The 23,107-nt window shown below is 40.5% G+C and overlaps 1 protein-coding gene across 15 annotated transcripts in view; it reads left to right on the top strand.

The window, feature by feature from the left end:
- Window positions 1-23,107, top strand: part of ZNF521 (zinc finger protein 521) — a 422,310-nt gene that overhangs the window by 214,059 nt on the left and 185,144 nt on the right. Inside the window, exon 7 of one of the 15 annotated variants that reach the window (XR_009759190.1) lies at window positions 197-1,441. The exons of 13 other annotated variants lie outside the window; for them this stretch is intronic. Coding sequence is in view for 1 of the 2 variants with exons in the window: in XM_061597376.1 (XP_061453360.1) it covers window positions 197-231 (35 nt within the window). In the remaining variant the exon portion in view is untranslated. Of the gene's footprint in view, window positions 1-196; window positions 1,442-23,107 lie in introns of those variants that run through there. One more of the 15 variants, XM_061597376.1, reaches the window with a different exon arrangement.

Raw genomic sequence — 23,107 nt, 5'->3', positions numbered from 1 at the left:
TTTATATTGATTCATTCACTGGCCCTTAATTTTGCAAACCAGATAATACTTAATAACTACATGGGGTTTTCCTAAGGAGCACAATTTAATGCAGAAAAAGTACTATGAATATGAATCAGTGCAATAATGGAATAAATACTAAATATTGCATTTTTTAAAAAATTGGTTGAGCAATATTTTGTTCCTTAATCCACAGTTTTCTGTACATGCATGTATTTTGGTACATCCTAACTGAAAGGCTGGAGAGCTGGATCAAGAATCACCTGTTTCTGAGTCAGCCCAAAGGAACTGGAATACAAATGGCAAGGCATGCCAGAATAATCTCTTGTTCTTAGAACAATCAGATGTGTGTGTATTTGTGAGTATTGACTCAGGTAGTTTAAAACTTCACACTTTATTTTGAAGAGAGTGAAGACAAATTTACCTTTGCTGAGAATTTAGTCTTCTGTTGTATCAGCGGCACTATTGGCGTAAGAACCATTTTCTTTGCAGTTCCTCTAATTGGTTAGAAAAACTGTTCTGTGTGAAAGCCGCTAGTTGTTATATCTTATCCAAACACACACCCATTTTTCTGTTAAGAATTTTTAAAAAATCAGTATTACATAAATGTGTGTTGAATTTTGTTGGATATATTCTGTTTGTAATGTATTAAAGCATTGTTTCTTGATCTGATGGGTAAATTTCACAAAACATCTATTAATAGCTGTACAGAGTTGAAAATGTTCTTTGCTTAAGAAAAAGCCTTTCTTCAACTGTTGTCCTAGGTCAGTATCCACTATGGCTGGTACTGCAAATCATGTAGCTTTAAATAGCAAGCCTGAGTACCCCTCCCCCTTTATATGCTTTGCAGTAATGAAGCAACATCAGTAAATTGCAGTGAAGGGTGATGGTTGCATGGGGATGAGTACTACACCTTGGGGTCCCTTTGTAACAGATTATTTTTTTATTGTTGTTATTACTTCCCATCTCCTTTACTCTCCTGATGCCAAACTTGCTGTTGAACATCAGCACAGCACAGGGGATCTTTAGAAATGTTGTGGACATTTTTGTCTCTTATCTGCTCACCAATCAACAGTTACTTCCTAACACTTGGTACCCTGGGTGGCTTTTGATGTACTTTATTGATGCCACTTTAGCATTGTTGGCTATATTCATAAGGTTATTCATCATTTGTTGCTTTAAAGAAGTACATTTCTGTCAAAACAACAGCTAATATATAGCAAGGTACCATATGACTATACTTTCTTTCATGAGTTTCTCTCTGAGTTTGGGCTTTGTTTAGGATTATTGGTTTAGAAGTGTTCCCTGATTTATCCTGTTGTACCCTTTGGTTTTTACAGTGCAGGAAAACTTGGATTATAAATGCTTCTTGAAAGGGAATCCAACCCCTTCCTTATGTTTTCAGCCTATCCTTTAATTTCAGATACGGTTATCTATATTTTTAGATGTCCAGAAAGTTTTGGTTTTGTAAAATGTATCTGTATAAGACATTTGCTCATTTTCTTTCCTCTATAAAACCCTGCATAATTTTTAGAAAAAAAACTTACATTCAAGATTTCCTAATTTTTTTTCCTGCAAGTCCTGACTGCTAATTCCAAGTAGTATGGTTTCTTGGTAGTGAGGGAAATGCATTCTTCACATGCTCATAAACATCATTGTTCCCTGGAATCAAACAAAGAATCTTAATCTGAGCATTAAGCTTGGTTCAAATGTTACCACTGTGACACAGAGCTGTATCCAGCTAAATTATTTAGTACACAGAATGACTTCTGCTCTGGGTTCCCCCAGCCCTCTGGAGCAGATTTGGGAGCAGTGCGGTTGGGCATGCAGGGGGAAGAGAGGGAGGGCCATGAAGTTCTGTTGCACTTGCAGAAGTTGTTCTGCACATACAATGATTTGGTTGGATAAAACTCACAGTTGCTGCTGAAAATCATTTGCATGTGGTTGTAGTTCTCTTAACTGCATCTAATCTGGATTGCTTTCTCACATGATTACTTAAAATGTGATTTGGCTAAACCATATGAGACAGTCTCCCATTGAGACAAATGTATAGAGCTTTGACTGTGAGAGAGTGATTTTAGAAACAACAATGCCAGTGTTACCGTATGACTTGGGTGTTAGCAAGACATTGTTTAAATTAAGCCCTAAAGTTTATTGATACTAAAGCAAGTAATAACTATATCCCAACTTGCAATGTAGTTGATGTGTAATACCAGAACAGCCACAACAAATGCAATTGTCAGAAGTGTCCCTTAGTCTATCATTATTATTGTTGTTACTACTTGGCCTTTACCACAAGGTCCAAGGGGAGATCACAACAGTGTAAAATACAACATTAATAACAGTTTAAAACTTATTACCATCACAACTAGAGTGGGTCCTAAAAATATGTGTCTCCAACGTCAAAGGCCAGAAGAAAGAGAAACATATTCAGCATACAACAAAAGCTGTATAATGAAGGTGCTGGATGCATCTCTGTGAGAAGGGTTTTCCACAACTGGATAATGCTCTGTCCTGCTCCACTGTATATGCCATAGACCACACATGCAAAATCTGTGCCCCTTCAGATGTTATTGGAGTCCAACTCTCATCAACCCCCCAACCAGTATGGACAGCGTTCAAGAACCATAGAATAGTAGAGTTGAAAGGGGCCTATAAGACCATTGAGTACAACTTACTTCTCAATGCAGGAATTCAAAAGCATACCTGACAGCCGGCTGTCCAGCTGCCTCTTGAATGCCCCCAGTGTTGAACAGCCCACCACCTCCCTAGGTAATTGGTTCCATTGTCATTCTGTTCTAACAATTCTTAACATATCCTGATGTTCAGCTGAAATCTGGCTTCCTGTAACTTGAGCTCATTATTCCGTGGCCTGCACTCTGGGATGTTCAAGAAGAAATCCTAGCCCTCCGCTGTGTGACAACCTTTCAAGTACTTGAAGAGTGCTATCATATGTCCCCTAAGTCTTCTCTTCTCAAGGCTAAACATGCCCAGTTCTTTGTGTCATAGGGTTTTGTTTCCAGCCCTCTGCTAATCCTTTTTGCTCTGCTTTGAACCTGTTCCAGTTTGTCTGCATCTCTTAAAGTGCAGTATCCAGAACGGGATTTGGAAACTATACTTCTGTTAATGCAGCCTAAAATAGCATTTGCTTTTTTTGCAGCCACATCACACTGTTGGCTCATATTCAGCTTGTGATCAATGACAATTCCAAGATCCTTCTGGCATGTAGCATTGCTGAGCGAAGTATCACCCATCTTATAACTGTGCATTTGGTTATTTTTCCTAGGGGTAAACCTTTGCACTTATCTCTGCAAAATTTCATTCTGCTCTTTTCAGTCCAATACTCCAGCCTATCAAGATCACTTTTAAATTTGTTTCTGCCTTCCAGGTTATTAGCCATCCCTCCCAATTTTGTATCATCTGCAAATTCGATAAGCATTCCCTGCACCTCCTCATCCAAGTCATTAATAAAAATGTTGAAGAGCACTGGGCCCAGGACTGAGTCCTCTGGTACCCCGCTCGTTACCCCCTTCCCTAGCTTGAGAAGGAGCCATTGATGAGCACTCCTTGAGTACAATTCATGTTAGGAGTTATAGTTCAACAACATCTGGAGGGCCACAGGTTTGGCATGTGCCTTTATTTCCATTATTACATGCAAAGTTTTAAAGGTTCCATGCTAAGGTTGCTGGTTGTCCATAGAAATTCTGATCTGGCATTGCAGTATATGCAGTGAAACCTACACACACGCCATCTGCTTTATCCCATGAACTGCACTAGAATGAACATCTGTGAATGTCTTTCAGAGGGCAATTGAAGTTGTGCAGCTGTGGACTCCAAAAGTAAATCTCTTTTTGATCAGTGTGTGTGCATGTGGCTCACTGAAGGAACTTTGCAAGGTTTTCAGTGACTTGGTTGCTTCATGTACTCCCATGTGTATAGGTTGTCTCCAAAGCCTATGCACTGAATACAGTGATTTGTGGGGAAGTCCACTTCTGCCAGGCTTCTGACCCCTCCTCAACACACATCCCCACATCCTGGCCTCCCTCTACACTACCCAGTCTCCTGCCGCCTGGTCTCCTGCTGAGCCAGGAAGCCTCTTCTCTCCCTTCTGAGGGGAAAGGCCAGAGGACACATTGAAGGAAATATAAGGAAAGAGAGATACAAGGTTAATTTTTTTACTGATAATATAAATAGAGAGGAAAGAGATAAAAGAGGGAAGCTTTTATTGGAGGAAAAGGTGTAGGTAAAAAGGAGCAGGGAGAATGGATGAAAGAAACTGGCAGCATGGAGAGAGGAACGGTACAAATTAAGTATGAATGTGGAATAGTAGAAGATGAGTAAAAATTACTTTTGGCTGATGTTTTGGGGGTGGGGAGGAAGAAAATACAAAATGAAAAAGTATTCTCCACTTACAGCCTCAAGATCAGCAAATTCTGTGTGGAAGGCAGAGTCGCAATATGTCCAGAGCCAGTATCTGTACTCAACATGAGGAAAGCTGAACTCTGGAACTCCCCACCACAAGGAAATTGCTGTGGCAAATAATTTAGGAGTTTCCAAGGAGGGATTAAATATCAGTTGAAAATAATGACGGTAAAAGCTAGCTTATTATGGCATACTCTGCCTCCATCTTCACCATTTTGTGGACTAGCTCTCTCCTGTACTGCCAGTTGTAACTGATGGACCTAAGTAATGTTCAGGCTTTTTTCAGGTGAACCCTGGGGATAGAAAATTTGAGAACCCCTGATGTATTGCTTGCATAACATAGGTACTAATGACTAGAAATGTGAAGGCCCATAAAAAAACTAGGGGGAAAAGAGAGAGAGAGAGAGAGAAATCAGTTTTCCCTTGAATGTTTTATGTTTTTTTTCCACAGGCCTTCACTAATGATACAAAAGCATCAATGAACTTATCAGGCTGTCATCTTTTCTGGTTAGACATTCTCTGCATTAACATGGTACAAGCAAATTTGTACTTGAATAGTACTCTGAATTTTATCATGTTCATATGAACCATACCAGATTTCCCAACTGAAGTTAGCTGCTTTCTCCCTGTTCCTTGTACCCTCAATGAGAATGTGTAGAATTTAAACAAAAAATGAATAAGAGCTGATATAAAACCTTAAATAAGCTATCATGTCTAAAACCACTTCACCATTGACGCCAGTTCCATAGTGTTTTGTCGTGCACACTTCCGATTATGGGCCAGAGAGCATTGATTTTTAGCTGTCATTTCTAGCACACCCACTGTAGAATTGAAATTTAAACCTTAATCCACTCTTTAATGCAATTAATTTTTAATGCGCAGTAATAGTAATTGAAATAGCCTGAATTTAGTAAGACACCACAAGACATTTTCAAAAGCAGGAGTCTCCACTGAGGACTGGAAGGACAGATAATCATTGTTACAATGTTTACAGCATAAATGCACGCTCCGCAGGCTATCCAGTGAAAAGAGATTTTTCCGTTTTATGAGTTGATATCTCTTTGTGGACCAAATTACTTCTTTTTTCCAGTCAGTGCTCACAGTATATCATCATAAGCCATGTTAAAATCATTTTAACAAAATTATTATTTTACTAGAAAAATGTTCTATATAATCCTTGTATGTATTTTTATCATGCTTTTCATTGTCCTGTCTGGTTATCAAATGCAGTTTGATGTGCAGAGGATTTTCCCCTGTAAAATGGTCAGACACGCAATTTCCATGTATTAATAACCAAGACAAATGGCCCTGTATTTGGTTGCCTTTTCTTTTCTCTTATTCAATTTACTGTTGTCTATAGCATATTTTGTGCTGTTTGGGGACTTCAATGTATAAATGTGAGGCTTCTATAAGCACATTAAAACAGACTTTGTTCAATTAACAAAATAGATGTACAGTCATGTTTATAATAAAGAGAAGGTATTTAAGCACATTTATCTTGCTAGCAAGGAGTATTTTTCAGAATGTATCAGTTCTGATAATGAATGAGCCTTCTCTAGTATTCTAAATGAGTAACAGTGTTAAATAGGGGGGATATGGTCAGCTGTGTATATCATCATCCTTTCATGGCTTCTACATTATAGAATTTAATAAGCCAACTGTAGTGTTAAATATTAAGAAAGGTTCCATAAAAACATTGCCATACATGCAAATAAGATGTTAAGGCATTTTGGCTACACATAAGTAAAAACAGTTCTGCAGTTTTTGGAACTGGTTGGTGAGAGCATTTAAACATGCTATTTTCTAGCAGGGTGTGAATGTAAGCAGTCGGTAGACATCCACAAAATATCTGAATCAATTCTATTTTGTTTGGATAAAAGGCTCAAACTGTCACTAATTTTTACCATTTTTGAAAGAAGTGTTGATATTTTTTTACTCAGAATTCTTAAACGTTATTGTGGCATTTATGTATTAAGTCATGCAGGGCAATTTTAAAATAGAAGCTGGTTGTGGTGGAAGGGTGAAGGACAACTGCAACTCTTATGAAGGATTAATACAGATTAATGCAGATCTCATGTTGAAAGTTTCTTTACATTTGAGATTTAATGTAGTAGATTTTGGATGATGTCCATGCGTTTTCATATTTGAATAGAGCTACAATAGCCAATAATCAGTCCTTCTTCCCATAGAACACTGGGAATTGTAGTTCTGTCAGCCAGCTGGGACTGATTGCTACCACCTGTCCCTCTTTGGAGGGATACATAAGCCGGCTGGCTGGGGTGGCCTGGGAGACCCAGGGCCTGCAGGAAGAGAACATCGCCGCCCAGGGAAGGAGAGGCGGCTGCTGCTGCTGCTGCTGCTGCTGCTGCTGCTGCTGCTGCTGCTGCTGCTGCTGCTGCTGCTGCTGCTGCTGCTGCTGCTGCTGCTGCTGCTGCTGCTGCTGCTGCTGCTGCTGCGGGATCACCACCTCCACCACCCTTCCCTGTGGGACTTCTGCCTGGCAGACCTGCATCCTGCAGGACCAGGCCCCAGGTACCCAGCCAGCTGGGACTGATTGCTACCACCTGTCCCTCTTTGGAGGGATACATAAGCCAGCTGGCTGGGGTGGCCTGGGTGTTTGTTTGTTTTTTGTTTGTTTTTTGTGTGCTGCTTTTTTTTTTTTTTTTTTGTGGGATTAAGGAGGATTAATTTTATGATGTTTTAATTGGAAATTGGTTTTAAATTGTTTAGGACTGTGGTTTGTTTTTGTATATGTATATTATGTATAGCTTTTTGTTATTGTAAGTTGCCTAGAGTGTCCACTAACCTGGACAGATAGGCGACCAATAAATAAATTATTATTATTATTATTATTAATAGGGTGTCTCCTGACAGCTCTCAGTACCCTTTGCAAACTACACTTCCCAGGATTTTTTTGGGAAAGCCATGATTGTTTAAAGTGGAATAATACAGTAATACGTTAGTTAACAAGAAGCTCCTTTTAACAAAGTCCTTTTGGGGTGTGGGGGGCACACACTCTGACATACAATGCCTTGCAAAAATAATCAGACCCCTGATCAATGCTATCATATTACTGAATTACAACTGGTACATTGTAATTTCATTCTGTATGATAGTTTATTTTGAAACACTGAAACTCAAAATCAATTATTGTAAGGTGACATTGGTTTTGTGTTGGGAAATGTTTGTAAGAAACATAAAAAACTGAAACATGTTGCTTGCATAAGTATTCAACCTCTGTGCTATAGAAGCTCCCAGTTTACACAGATGAAAGAAATTGGCCTATCGAGGACACAATTACCTTACCATTGGCCTCCACATGTGAACCATTAAAGGTGCTGTAGCATTTTCAGGATAAAAACCCCACTGTTTGAAGGATCATTGGTCAGGCTGTGGATCTGAAGGAAAATGAAGACCAAAGAGCGTTCTACAGAAGTGAGAGATAATGTAATACAAATGCATAGATTAGGGAAAGGGTACAAAATAATATCTGAGTGTTTGGATATCCCAGTGAGCACAGCTGGATGAATCATCAGGAGGTGGAAGCTGCATTACACCACCCAGGCGCTGCCAAGAAAAGGCCGTCCCTCAAAACTCAGTGCTGATACAAGGAGACTTGTGAGAGAAGCCACAGAGAGGCCAACAATCACTAGGAGCTACAGAGTTCAGTGGCTGGGAGTGGAGTATTGGTGCACCAGTCAGCCATATCAAGAGCTCTGCATAACACTGGCCTGTATGGGAGGGTGGTAGGAAAGAAGCCATTACTCAAAAAGTACCACCTGAAAGCACATCTGGAGTTTTCCAGAAAGCATGCCTATGCCTCAAGACACACCATCCCTACAATGAAGTGTGGTGGCAGCAGCATGCTGTGGGGATGCTTCTCATCAGCAGTCCCTGGGCATCTTGTTAAAATTGAAGGGAAGAATTGATGGAGCAAAATACAGGGAAATATTGCAAGAGAACCTGCTTCAGTCCACTAAAAAACTGAAGCTTGGGAGGAAATTCACTTTTCAGCAGGACAATGATTCCAAGCACAAGGCCTGAGCAACATTGGAGGGCTCAAGAACAAAAAGGTAAATTTTCTACAGTGGCCCAGGCAAAGTCCCGATCTCAATCCCATTGAGAATCTGTGATGCTGTTTGAAAATTGCAGTGCACAAGCAATGTCCAACCAACCTGAATGACCTGGAGCAAATCTGCCAAGAAGAATGGGCCAAAATTCATCCAACACTGTGTGCAAAGCTGGTACATACCTACTCCAAAAGTCTTAAAGCTGTTATTGCAGCAAAAGGTGGCTCTACCAGTTTCTTTCACCTGTATAAACTGGGAGCTTCTATAGCACAGAGGCTGAATACTTATGCAAGCAACATGTTTCAGTTTTTTATGTTTCTTACAAACATTTCCCAACATAAAACCAATGTCACCTTACAATAATTGATTTTGAGTTTCAGTGTTTCAAAATAAACTATCATACAGAATGAAATTACAATGTACCAGTTGTAATTCAGTAATATGATAGCATTGATCAGGGGTCTGATTAGTTTTGTAAGGCACTGCAGTCAAAATGTGGCTGCTTGTTCACTGGATTGCAGCTGCTGCAGGCAGCTCTCTCACTCATGGCTGGAATGGCTCTCTTTGCCAGATGACACAGATGCCTTCACAGTAAACAGTGCTTTGGGTGCTCCAGAAGTACTGTTTACTGCAGACACATCTGCTGGAGTGTGGGGGAGAATGACAGAAAGAGAGATAGAAAGAGAAAGCACAGAGTGGTGGTGGCAAATGCTCCTTGCCTGCCTGCTCGAGTGTACGGAGAGGATAACTGCTCAAAGCTTTAGATTGCTATAGCACACAAAAGAAAAAAGGCAACGCAGGCATCCCTAGATGCATTTTGGAAGAAGTTTTCAAGGGGTCTGTATGCAAGACTTGCCTGACCTGGTTGTTTCATTTCAGACATTCAAAGTGTAAATTTTGAATCAAAAGTTTGCTGAAATATGTTGAATTGCTCTTCCTTTTTATGGTGTAGGAACCTATCCCTATTCTTTCCATGTTATGCCTACCTCTGGTACCAAAGTTTCTGTTAAAGAAGAAATGTCCAGGAACACATTCACTTCACTAACTGAGGTATTACTGTAGTGGAATAAACACATGGTAGGAAAGTGGCCAACATGGCAAACGTGTGACAGTTAAGCAAAGGCAGAAGCAAAAACTTACTAGTTCCTCCTCCCAGCTATGTGGACATAGAGAGGGGAGGGGGGAGTGTGAGCTCAAGGCTCATTTCGACTTGTTCTTGTCTCATTGAACTATTTAGATTTAGTTTGATCTAAATACCCTGTTACTGGAAAGCCTCTGTGATTGAGTGATTAAACTTAAGGGAGACAGGATTCAGATCCCTACTCAGCTACAGATCTTGCTGAGTGATTTTTGGGCCAGTTACGGTCTCTCACCATAGCCTACTAAATAGGGTTATTTTGGGATAAAAATGGGAGGCAGGAACAATGCATGCTACCCTGTACTCTGAAGAAAAGCCAGGATTTTTTTAAAAAATGTAATCAATAAACTGTGTTCAGAATTATGAGTTGAGTAACTTTGCCACTTAGACAAGATTAACATTTTCTTTATGCAAAGATCAGTACAATTGGGGGGTGGATTACTGGCCCTGCATGCGTCGGTCTGTTGGCGAATGTTCCTTTAAAGCAAATCTTCCTGTGTTACATAGTATCAATGGGATTTATGCAGCAATCCTGTACATGTCTACTCAAAAGTTAGCCCAATTGAGTTAAATGAGGCTTACCATCCAGTAAATAGGATATAGGATTGCAGTCTTACTTTTTATATGTGTGATCCAGTCACTATTTGTTAGGACCAGGTTCTCACCTTGATACATTTATATAGCACATTTACCTATAGTGTTAGAATATAATACGTAGTTCTAGTTGCCTATCTCATGCAGCATATCATTGTCCTGAAGAACTATAATGTTCAGGGGATTGAGCATGTTCCTTTTAAACAAGAGGGTGAGGCGTTAATATTCACACAGACACACAAAGATGACATGTGGAAGTCATGAAAAATAGTTTTTTAAAAGTATGTAAATGAAAAATGAGAAACAGTTACCTTCTCCTCCACTAAACAAAATATTATCTTGCCAGTTTAATTCATTGGCAATTCATTGTGGTGATAGCCAGTGGCGTACACAACACTGAGGACCAGACAATGGCTTTGAAAAAGGAGTTGATTCTTGGAGGAGAGGTCTACCCATAACTGTTAACCATAATAAGTCAAAGTGGAACCTCTAATTTAACAATAATATGCATGGGTTACTAGATGATAGGGAGACATTGCAAAGAACTCTTTCCATCATGACTTGCTTATGTTTTCTGTGGCGTAAGTTTCCTGTGGGCATCTAGTTTGCCATGATTGGACTTCCGACATTCTAGAGATTCTTGTGTGCTTCTGTTTTGAAATTCATAGAAGCTTATATTTGAAAACATAAGAGCTATAACATTTATCTTTTTTCCTTTTTTAAAAAAAGTGAGATGTGAACCTCATTAAGCTAAGCTTTCCATACATTTTTATCCTTCCATTCTTATTTATTTATTATTTGATTTATATCCTGCCCTTCCTCCTAGCAGGAGCCCAGGGCAGCAAACAAAAGCACTGAAAACAATTGAAAACATCATAAAAATAGACTTTAAAATGCATTAAAACAAAAGTTTTAAAAACATTTTTTTAAGCTTTCAAGAAATCTTTTTTTAAAAAAAGGTTTAAAACATATTGTTTAAGAAAAAAAGGTTTAAAAATATATTAAAAAGCAATTCCAACACAGACACAGACTGGGATAAGGTCTCCGCTTAACAGGCTTGTTGAAAGAGGAAGGTCTTCAGTAGGCCCCAAAAAGATAACAGAGATGGCACCTGTCTAATATTTAAGGGTAGGGAATTCCACAGGTAGGTGCCGCCACACTAAAGGTCCGTTTCCTATCTTGTGCAGAAAGGACCTTCTGATAAGATGGTATCTGCAGGAGGCCCTTATCTGCAGAGCGCAGTGATCAACTGGGTATGTAAGGGATAAGGCGGTATTTCAGGTATCCTGGTCCCAAGGTGTATAGGGCTTTGTACACGAAAACTAGAACCTTGAACTTGGCCCAGTAGCAAATGGGCAGCCAGTACAATTCTTTTAGCAGCAGGGTGACATGTTGGCAATATCCTTCCCCAGTGAGCAGTCTTGCCGCCTCATTTTGCACCAGCTGCAGCTTCCGGACCAACCTCAAGGGCAGCCCCACATAGAGCACATTACAGTAATCCAGCCTAGAGGTTACAAGTGTGTGGACAACAGTGGTCAGGCTATCCTGGTCCAGAAACGGCCGCAGCTGTCTTACCAGCCGAAGCTGGTAAAAGGTACTCCTATCCACTGAGCTCACCTGGGCCTCTAGCGACAAAGATGGATCCAGGAGCACCCCCAGACTACGGACCTGCTCTTTCAGAGGGAGTACGACCCCATCCAAAGCAGGCAACTGACCAATTATCTGAACTCAGGAACCATCATCCCTCAGCGCCTCTGTCTTGCTAGGATTCAGACTCAATTTATTGGCCCTTAACCAGCCCACCACTAAGTCCAGGCACCAGTCCAAGGCTTGCACAGCCTCTCCCAGTTCAGATGTTACAGAGAAATAGAGCTGGGTATCATCAGCATACTGCTGACACCTCACCTCAAATCTCCTGATGACTGCTCCCAAGGGCTTCATATAGATGTTAAACAGCATGGGGGACAAGATGGTACCCTGCGGCACCCCACAGCACAACTGTCAGGGAGCTGAAAGACAGTCACCCAATGTTATTCTCTGAAAATGACCTTGGAAATAGGATTTGAACCACTGTAAAACAGTGCCTCCAGTACCCATCTCACCAAGTCGGCCCACAAGGTTACCATGGTTAATGGTATCAAAAGCCGCTAAGAGATCAAGTAAGAGTAACAGGTCACACTCCCCCTGTCCTCCTGATAAAGGTCATCCATCAGGGTGACTAAGGCCAATTCATTCCCATAACCAGGCTTGAACCCAGACTGGAACAGGTCAAGATAATCTGTTTCATCCAAGAGTACTTGCAATTGCTGTGCCGTAAGAAGGGGGTATTTGCAACTCGTCGATAATTGTCACAGACTGATGGGTCCAGGGTGGGCTTTTTCAGGAGTGGTCGGATCACAGCCTCTTTCCGGGCGGCTGGAACAGCTCCCTCCTGCAATGATGTGTTGACCACATCCTGGATCCACTCGGTCAAACCTCCTCGGTGAGCTTTAATAAGCCAAGAAGGGCAAGGGTCGAGAGGATATGTTGCTGGCCTCATCATTGCAAGCACCTTGTCTACATCATCAGGCCTCAAGAAGTTCCCAAGAAGTTGCAGCAGACGTTGCACTGGATACCTCATTGGGGACTACAGTAGATGTGGATGGGGCATCAAGACTGCTACGGAGGCGAGCACTCTCAAAGTGCTTTGCAAACAATTCACAGTGGGCCTCCGAAGTGTCTAAAACTCCATTTCCTGGAATCCATTCTTATATAGCATGTTCACAGAATATGTCAGTGGAGGCTAGTCCACTAGGGCTGTTGGGGCACAGTCCTCTCAAGGAGAATGGTAAGCAATTTAAAAAAATGTAAATGTACTGCCTTCAAGTCGACTCCGACTTATGGCAACCCTATAAATAGGGTTTTCATGAGGCTGAGAGGCAGTGACTGGCCCAAGGTCACCCAGTGCGCTTCACATTTTCCTGCCCCACAAACATTTTACATTTGTGTTTGAACTCAGGGAAACTCTGCAAACATTTCTGTCAATCTACTGTTGTCTGGTCAATCAGGTCTCTGCATCACTCAGTCAATCCTAATCCAAAAGTATAGCTATGATGAGGTCCCTCCCATGCGTCTCTGGGCAGAAAAAACATGTAAAAATTGAATAGTATGGCTGCCAGCTTTCCAGCCCAGTTGTGAACGTCCTTTATTCCTCCTGTTGTTACAAGGCCTCAGTATAGGCCTAGTAGGGGCTACACTGCATCAGTATAAGCTTACTAGGACTGCCTTGAAGGGTTGTCCACGCATGCTCAGAGCTGTTTCTGTGAAGGCCACACCTCAAAGCACATTCTTTGTAGCTAGCCAGGAGAAGGGTGTGGTTGCTAGTTTGACAGCTTGTTTTTTTTATTAATATTTGTTAAGCAAGAACAATGGTGGACAAAATGAATATCTTTCTATAATATCTTTTACTTTATCATTTGCATTTATTTATGTGAATGGGGGAGGAGGGGAAATTGTGTGTGTGTGTGTGTGTGTGTGTTACAACTTTCAACACTTGTGTGTTATTCGAAGTGCAGGGTTTGTGTGTGTCTCTAGGTTTGAGAGAATATGGAAGTTTTGCATTCCTGTTTTTCTTTAGATTTACAAAATACTCTGTGTAGGTCTGTTTGGCTACTATAAGAACAGGATGCTGTACTAGTTTGGCCTTTGGGCTGATCCAGCAGTCTTTTCTGCTGTGGTGATTATATGATGTAAGCCAATTAGCAAGAACCTCCTTGTCTTTGTACCTTTAAAAAACAAGCACACCAGAGACTATTAAGACTTAACCTAAAAATCCTCCTCTCTGTGATTGGCTCATTGTATGGTGTTGGATAAGTTAGGTTGTATCCTTTAAATCAGAGGGGTAGCCAATTAGCCATGGCTTAAAGGAGAAATGAAACAATAGTCAAGTAGCACTGTAGAGGCTAGCAAACATATTATTTCATAAACTTTCATGGATTACGAAGTATAATGCATCTGATGAATTGGAGTTTGGTACCCAAAGCTTATGCCATAATTTGTTAGTCTTTAAGGTGCTAGTACTGGTTTGTTTGTTTTTTGTTTTGTTTTGCTGAAATTGTATTGTGATCTAATTAACTGGGATGTTGTGAGGATAAAACGAGTGTAAAACATTTTAGCAAACTTAAAATACCTTTACAAAAGGTATGATGATTCAGATGAGAACTTAGTGTGCAGAGCCTATATGTAGTATGAGATCATGGATTCCACCCTGCCTGGTAGCCCCACCCAAGCAAGCTTGTCCTAGCAGACAGCCACACATTGGATTTGCCAAAGACCTTAATTTAAAATCCAGTGTTTGTAGGCTTGAATCTCCTGGTTGTGTCCTAGATTCTTTTTTCCTTGATTTTTAGATTAGGCTTTTTCATGATTTCAAACTTGGTGCCCTCCTCCAGGTCAAAACTGGGTCAGGTAGGCTGGAGAGATACTTTTTTGTTTATTCCTTATTTATCAGTATTGCATTTATATCCATCCAGTAATGATTTGAAACGAATGCTGATGAAAGTGAAAGAGGAAAGCACAAAAGCAGGACTACAGCTGAACGTCAAAAAGACTAATGTAATGACAACAGAAGATTTAGGTAACTTTACAGTTGACAATGAGGACATTGAACTTGTCAAGGATTATCAATACCTCGGCACAGTCATTAACCAAAATGGAGACAATAGTCAAGAAATCAGAAGAAGGCTAGGACTGGGGAGGGCAGCTATGAGAGAACTAGAAAAGGTTCTCAAATACAAAGATGTATCACTGAACACCAAAGTGAGGATCATTCAGACCATGGTATTCCCGATCTCTATGTATGGATGTGAACGTTGGACAGTGAAAAAGGCGGATAAGAGAAAAATCAACTCATTTGAAATGTGGTGCTGGAGGAGAGCTTTGCGCATACCATGGACTGCGAAAAACAAATAATTGGGTGTTAGAACAAATTAAACCAGAACTGTCATAGAAGCTAAAATGATGAAACTGAGGTTATCATACTTTGGACACATAATGAGAAGATATGATTCACTAGAAAAGACAATAATGCTGGGAAAAACAGGAGGGAGTAGAAAAAGAGGAAGGCCAAACGAGATGGATTGATTCCATAAAGGAAGCCACAGACCTGAACTTACAAGATCTGAACAGGGTAGTTCATGACAGATGCTCTTGGAGGTCGCTGATTCATTGGGTCGCCATAAGTCATAATCGACTTGAAGGCACATAACAACAACAACAATTTATATCCATTGTACCTTTACTCCAAGGAGCTCAAGGTGGCATTCATGGGTCTCCTTTTTTCCATGTTAACATCTCATCAACACTGTGAGGTTGGTTAGGCTGGAAGTCACAGTGACTGGCTCAAGGACAAGCGGTGTGTTTCCTGGCTGATTTTAACCCTGGTCTGCCAGATCCTAATCCATTTAATAGCCCTCCATCTTACTCTACGTTATGGAAAAATATATTAAAGTGAATAAACTGGAGAGGGAAATAATAATTTCCCATAGGTCTACAAATATATGGGATACCTTGTTAACAGTCCTGCGTGGCATCTTTAAGACTAACCAATTCAGGCTGCAATCCTATACATACTTAGGGAGCAATCCACATGCAATTTAATGGGGCTTTCTTCTTTGTCATCAACCCATGCTAGAAATTGTGACAGCAAGGACTCCTTCTGAACCAAAGTAAGACACTTTTCAGTTTAGTTAGATAATAACTATTTGTAAATTGCAGTGCTTAAGTGTCTACAATAGCTTTGCAAGAGAGGAGGATGGGGAGAAAATCAGAACAACTTGGCCACACCCCTGTGAGCGCTCATTAGCTATGCCCCCATGACCTCCTAGCAGCTCCCCCAGGTCCACTTGGCACCAGCTACCATTATAATATGCACTGGTCTTCCAATGTTCTCTATGTGGCTGCTCATACAGTGGACCAATTCCAATGGGTTTGACCCTAGTTTGAGTTGTCTCATGCAAAGAGCTTTGATGTAATTGTGGTTATAAGTAATCACTTGGTGTTGGTCTCTTGTACTGTAGGATCTGCAGGGACTAAAAAAGAAGAAGTTAAAAAAAACCCTTGTTTAAGTGTTCAGTTACCATCTTATTCAGTATTGTTTCCAGTCTGTTGCTGCCTGTTATTGGTGTTCCCTTCATACTTATGCCTTGATAGCAGAATAGTCATGGTGCAATCATCTTCTTCATAATTAATGTGTTTTTTAAAAAATAAATTCAGGATGCTATTTGATATGGGAGAGTGAATGCAAATATACACACACCCAAAAGAGAACAGATTGATGGAGTGCATAAATATGTGTCAATGCACACATAGACATATAGGTGAAGAGATATTTATTATGCATAGCTTGATGTATATTGACCTTAGGTTATAAGAGTAGAAAATCCCATTTTCCAGCTTGTTTCAAATATAGTAAAAAATGCTGCTTCAGTTGCTTTATGCTACTCACATTGGGAAAGGTGCTTATACTATGATAATTATCATCAAGGAATATTAATGCGTTCAGCATTTGTAACCCAAAAACTCATTATAGCTTAAGCTGTGCATCATCTGTGAAGAAAGAACTTTGCCAGAATTCGCTCTTCACAGGGGTTGCCTCCTGCTTGCAGTGGAGTGGTCAGAGTATTGTAAGAGGTCACTTAGGCTATTTTTGAAAGCTGAAGTTTTGCAATTTTTGATTCACTACCTTCTGTCCAAATAGCTTAGCATTCTTCCTACAAATTTGCTATTTTTAATTGAAAACCTAGTGAAGTGCATAAGGCTAAAAGGTGTATATATAATTACATGCAAAAAGCTAAAGTATAGATGTCAGTGTTGCACATCCAAGGTCATGGGATTTCGGGGTGCATTCTGCTATTAAGGTGCATGGAATGACTAAGAATATCTACCACAAGTGAAAATGGGGATGGATGATTTTTGCCAACTTCTATAGCCTTTGCCAGTATGTTTTCTCCACCACAGTTTCATACTGTCTTGAGTTCATGCATGTTAATGTGGTTTGGAAAATAATAATGTCCTGAGCTACTCTGCCCCATGTGAATGTATTTGGTTTCAAACATGATGTTTTAGATTACTTTTTTTAAAATCCACAGTTCAATTCTCCTTTTGCTTGTCATCTCCCTCCCTGTGAGTTTGTAAAAAAAATATGGACCATTCGTTTATATAGAGAAAGACACAAAGGTTTTCGTACTTTGAAAATATTTCAACTCGGAGTAGTTTTATATATCTATTATGCTGTTTTATAAGCACTGCATAATTTCATGATCAAATAGTCTTAGTTTTCTTTTAAATGAGTTGAGAAATATCTGCCCCCTTCAATGGCAATTTGTTATTTTGGAAAACAACTTTGTGTAATCCTTCCATAATTAAAAGAATATTGTACACTGACAAGCTGTCATTACTTTTATTTCTCCCAACATACAAGGAAACACATTTACAGTCTAATTTCATTATTTTCTCCATGTATTGATAGTGTCACTTGTTACTAGTAACATTGCCCTATATTTCATTATACAGTCACAAGAGTGGCTGTATACTGTACTCAGCATGGAGTTTTTGCATTCTGTAATGTTAAATCGAAAATATCCCCCATGCCATTCTCATGCTTCCCATAAACTCATTTCAAAACAAAACCTTACAAAACATGTAGTTCTGAACTCAGAAATGCTTGCTTAACAACCCTCTTCATTTTCATGGAGATACACAAAAGAGTCAGAGAGAATTGAGAGTTCAAAGCGTAAAAAGAGAGAGAGAAAACCCAGATCCCTTTTGGACTTTTTTCTCTGAGAGTTCTCATAATCTGTTGAAATTAATTAAAAATCAGCCATGTTCACAGAGTACCTGTAATCCTATTACTGACCTTGCCCCATACTCTGACCTTCATCTTCTGCAGTTTAAAAGTTAAAAAAAAATGCCTGCCTGATTTTTAATTAATTTAAGAAATTGAACTCAATGATAATGTCGGGCATGCTCAGTAAGAACCAACAGTGTTCTAAAAGCCAGACTCACAGCTGCTGGGCTTGCCTAATCAGGGGGCCACACTCACACCAGACCTTTATTTCACTGTAGACAGTCATGGTTTCCCCCAGAGAATCCTGAGAAATGAAGTTTGTGAATGGTGCTGAGAGGAGACTCCTATTCCCCTGACAGAGCTCCAGTGGCCAGAGTGGTTTAACAGTCAGCCGCTCTGATTGAAGCTCTGTGAGGGGAACAGGGCATCTCCTAGCAACTCTCAGCACCCTTCATTAACTACATTTCTTAGGATTCTTCGTGAGAAGCCATGACTATCTAAAGGGAAATAAAGGTCTGGTGTGGATGTGGCCAGGGACATTTTTGGTTTAAATTTGGGTGGGAGGCTACATGAGCCTGCTGTAGAATAAAAAGGTGGGGGAAACCCTGAAAAAGAATGATACTGTTCACAATGTTTTCCTTTTGGAAAGGAAAGGGGCTTCCCCTCTGCCCGGAGCCCACCCACCCAATCTCCTCCACCCCCCCCTTCCTGTCCTCCCCCAGGTCAGTTTCACCTATCCTAATCATCATTGTACAGGAGTAAATCCCACTGAACTCAAAAAGCATTCAAATGATCAAAACTGCCCTCCCCTCCTCCTCCCACCTATTCCCTCTCCCTTGCCCCTTCCCCTCCCCCATTCACTTTCAATCCCCTCCCTCCCCCTCTTCCCCCCACATGGTCAGTTTTACCTATCCTAGGACTACGACCTGGAAGACCAGGGTTCAAATCCCCACACAGTCATGACGCTCATTGGGTGACCTTGGGCTAGTCACTGTCTCTCAGCCTCAGAGGAAGGCAGTGGTAAACCACCTCTGAATACCGCTTACCATGAAAACCCTATTCATAGGGTCGCCATAAGTCGGGATCGACTTGAAGGCTGTCCATTTCATTTTCAAGCAGGATTGCTTGGGAGTAAATCCCATTGGACTCAATAAGCATGCAAATGATCAGACCTGCCGTTCCTTCTCTCCTCCCCTTTTCCTTCTTCCTTCCTTCTCCCCTCCCCTCTTCCTCTTCCCCTGCCCACTCCAGCTCTTTCTCCCCCCTCTTCTCCGTATCCCCCCTTGGTCAGCTAAGCATATGTAAGCATGCAAACGATCAGACTTGCCTTTTCCCTCCTGCCCCTCTCCCTTCCTTGTCCCATCCCCTCTTCCTTCTTCCTCCTCCCCTGCCTACTCTAGGTTTCCCTACCCCTTCCCTCTTCTCCCCCAGTCAGTTTTACATATGATAGGCATGATTGCACGGGAGTAAATCCCATTGAACTCAATAAGCATCCAAATAAAACCTGTCTTGTCCCCTCCTTCCCCTCTTCTCTCTCTTCCTCCCTTCTTCCTCTCCTCCCCTCTTCCTTCTTCCTTCTCCCCTGCCCACTCCAGGCCTTCCTCCCCCCCTGCCCACTACAGGCCTTCCCCATGGTCAATTTTACCTATCCTAAGCATGATTGCACAGGAGTAAATCCCACTGAACTCAGTACGCATGCAAATGATCAATCAATTCTCAGCAAACTTGCACAGGATCCCATTTCTTACCTCCCGGATTGAAAGGCAGAGAAATTCGCTAATAGGCAAAAAAAAAAAAAACTCTTGCGGTTTAAGAATGTACCTATAGCCAACACATATTTCTATCGAAGCAGGGAAATTGGGCAGCTATAGTGAAAGGTAGTTGTATTTTGACAAATTTGTAGGGCAGTACAATATCTCAAAGAGGAGGTCAGGTGTCCTACTCCCCTGGTACATTCACTATAGCTGCCCAATTTCCCTGCTTGTTAAAGTTTTGATAGGAATATCTGTTGGCTATAGGCACATTCTTAAACCACAAGTTTTTTTTTGCCTATTAGTGAATACAGCTTAGTATATGCTGGGGGAAAAAATTTAATACTCTGTTCTCTTGAATTATTTTGCTTTTGTAGACCGTTCTTGTTGCTAAGGTCATTCTGTAGCCTTGCTTCTGGGAGGACTAGAAACAGGGCTGGCCCCAGGCATGCCAGGGCCCTTGTGTACCTGCTAGCCCTGGGCATGTGCGTGCACATGCACGCACCCATGCATGCACAGTTGTGTGTGTGCCCCACCTACCTGTCTCCTGTCTTTTGCGGCTTTGTGGGCTGTGCACGCAGCACTACCATTAACCAAGATAGCGGCCAAGAATTCCCTAAGGGGCTGAAGCCTCTGCCGCCATCTTGGTTGATGGCACTCATGCATACCACGCGTGCACATCTCTTCCATCAACCAAGATGGTGGCAGGGGCATCAGCACCTTAGGGAAACCTCAGCCACCATCTTGGTTAATGCGGGCACACTGCACACAGCTGCAAAAGAAGTCAGCAGAGAAAGGGAGATGAAGCGAGGAAATGGTGGGCAGCTCGGAAGCTCTGCGGGTCATGGAAGGGACCATCAGGGGCCCTTGTAGCCCCAGGAGCCCTTGGCCAGGGCCCCACCTAGCCACCCTTTGGAGCTTGTCATTGATAAGCTTTTTGAAACAATTATGGTCACATTAAGGTTGCAATTGTAAATATACTTTCTAGAGAGTAAGCCCCATTGAACACAGTAAGATTTACTTCTGAGGAAGCATGTATAAGATTGCAATCCTAAACATACTTATATGAAAGTTAAGTGCCGCTTAAATCAGTGATACTTAGTTAGAAGATTAGGATAAATGGTAAGGTCAGTTGTTTTATCTAGTCATATTATAGTGTGATGAAGATATCCATTACATTTTTTTCAAATAGACATATACTAAGCTATCTGAGATGATGCTTGTGTGTGTATGTGCGTGTGATGACATATAATAATTTGCTTTGTTGACTGGGCATCAGTGTTTATTATTTTCATTATTTTTAATTATTAATAATAATATTAAAATGAAACGGACCAGATCTAAACCATAACTGTGTCTAAACACAAACCATACCCATTTAGAAAACAATAGTGCTTGAAACAGCCTTTCCTTGTAGTAAGAAAGCACTATTATCCACCTTTTTTATTTTATTTACGAATGGATGATGGTTCATTCTAGATAGATGTTTGCAAATGTGACGAACAATGTGGAAATTTCAGCTGGAGGCAGGGACAGGGCAGGTGTGCATGTGTTGAGCAGGGTATCCCCAATAAATATATCTAAATATGTCTCTAGAATACCACTGGTAGGAATTAGAAAGAATGCAAGTTTGCAATGTATGAATGTAAAATCTTTATGAATATTAGGTAACTCAGTGCCAGTTTCCTCCAACAGATAGCTTTTATATGACATACTCTTTCTACTTTTGTTTTATATCATAGTTTTTATCTTGCTACTTTCAAAATGAATGTTTGTTGTTTGCCAGAGATAAGAAAGGACAGGAACAAAGGAGAACAATCACCAAACTGGAGACAGAAAAGAGAGGCAAGCTGTGGTGCTGAGGAAAATTTATTGTAGTGCTATACGCGTTTCGGAAATACTTTCCTTCTTCAGGAGCTAAAAACATTCAAACAAACTCAAATTAATGTCATGGAGACAACACCATGGTCTTAAACATCAGACGTTGTTGTCTCCACGACATTAATTTGAGTTTGAATGTTTTTAGCTCCTGAGGAAGGAAAGTATTTCTGAAACTCATAGAGCACTACAATAAATTTTACTCTGCACCAGAGCTTGCCTCTCTTTTCTGTCTGCCAGAGATAAGAAACATATTTTTCTTTTTGAGCATAGAAAATGTGGTAAAACCCAAATGCGTTGCAGTGTTATTTTTCTTTGTGCTTTGCATTCAAAGTTCTTAGAATTATGAAACTAAAGGATAAGACTATAGTGGGAGAAATAAGTGATGAATGAAACTTACTTCTTTGAGGTCCTTTAACTTCCTAGACTTCCGTAAAGCTGAAAAGACTCTCTAATCTAACTTGTGTTTTTTTACAGGAGTTGTTCATATTTGTTACTCAGAGTATCAGTTTCATTCATCCGCTTTGACATTACCTCTGCCTCATTAGACCCAATATTTGTCTAAATTAAGGAATAGTTATTTTATTTGTTTATTGTTGCCGTTGTATTGATCAAAAATTAAATTTCAGACAAATGTGCATTCTGATACAACTAATGTAGGAAAAAGAATGTTTGTGTTTGGTTCAGGTCCAGCCCAGCCTGACTTGGGATTTCTTTTCTTAAGCAGTGCCTGTTAACAATTCTTAATCACTGTGATTTTTGAAAGTGAACCATCTGAATGACAGATCAGCTGTTAGCTTGAGATGCAATGGAATAACCCATAATTCTTCTCCTCAGAGAACTTGGATGTATATGTGACCAAAACTAAGGAGTTTATATTGTAACAGGATGTTTGAAAGAGAGAGATTGGAATGGTCGGGTTTTTGGCCGAGCTCCCTTTTCAGATGTAATTGCTGCTTCATTAGAACTTGGAACTGTTCCTATGGCTAAATTTAATCAAATGGTTTAGAATAGTAAGTTGTTATCATCAAAATTCCACTACAGCTTTGGATCCTGCGTTCCTTTCAGTAATTCATTTTCTGCAAAACCAAATGTTACTTATTACTACATGTGGATTTAACAAAATTATTCTTGTTTGCTGATGTTGTGTGAATATAATAGTTGCTCAGATTCTCAGTTTAGAATGTGTTTATCAGTTTTTTAAAAAAAATTCAGATGAATGACATCAATTTAGACTTTATTAACTTTATTAAAATTCTAAAGTTTAATAAATGTAAATGTACTGCCTTCAAGCTGATTCCGACTTATGGTGACCCTATGAATAGGGTTTTCATGAGGCTGAGAGGCAGTGACTGGCCCCAGGTCACCCAGTGAGTTTCATGGCTATGTGGGGATTCGAACCCTGGTCTCCCAGGTCGTAGTCCAACAC

The sequence above is a fragment of the Rhineura floridana genome, chromosome 1 (assembly GCF_030035675.1).
Source record: "Rhineura floridana isolate rRhiFlo1 chromosome 1, rRhiFlo1.hap2, whole genome shotgun sequence".
In the NCBI taxonomy this organism is placed as follows: Eukaryota; Metazoa; Chordata; class Lepidosauria; order Squamata; family Rhineuridae; genus Rhineura; species Rhineura floridana.
This window is presented reverse-complemented; position numbering and strand designations above follow the sequence as displayed.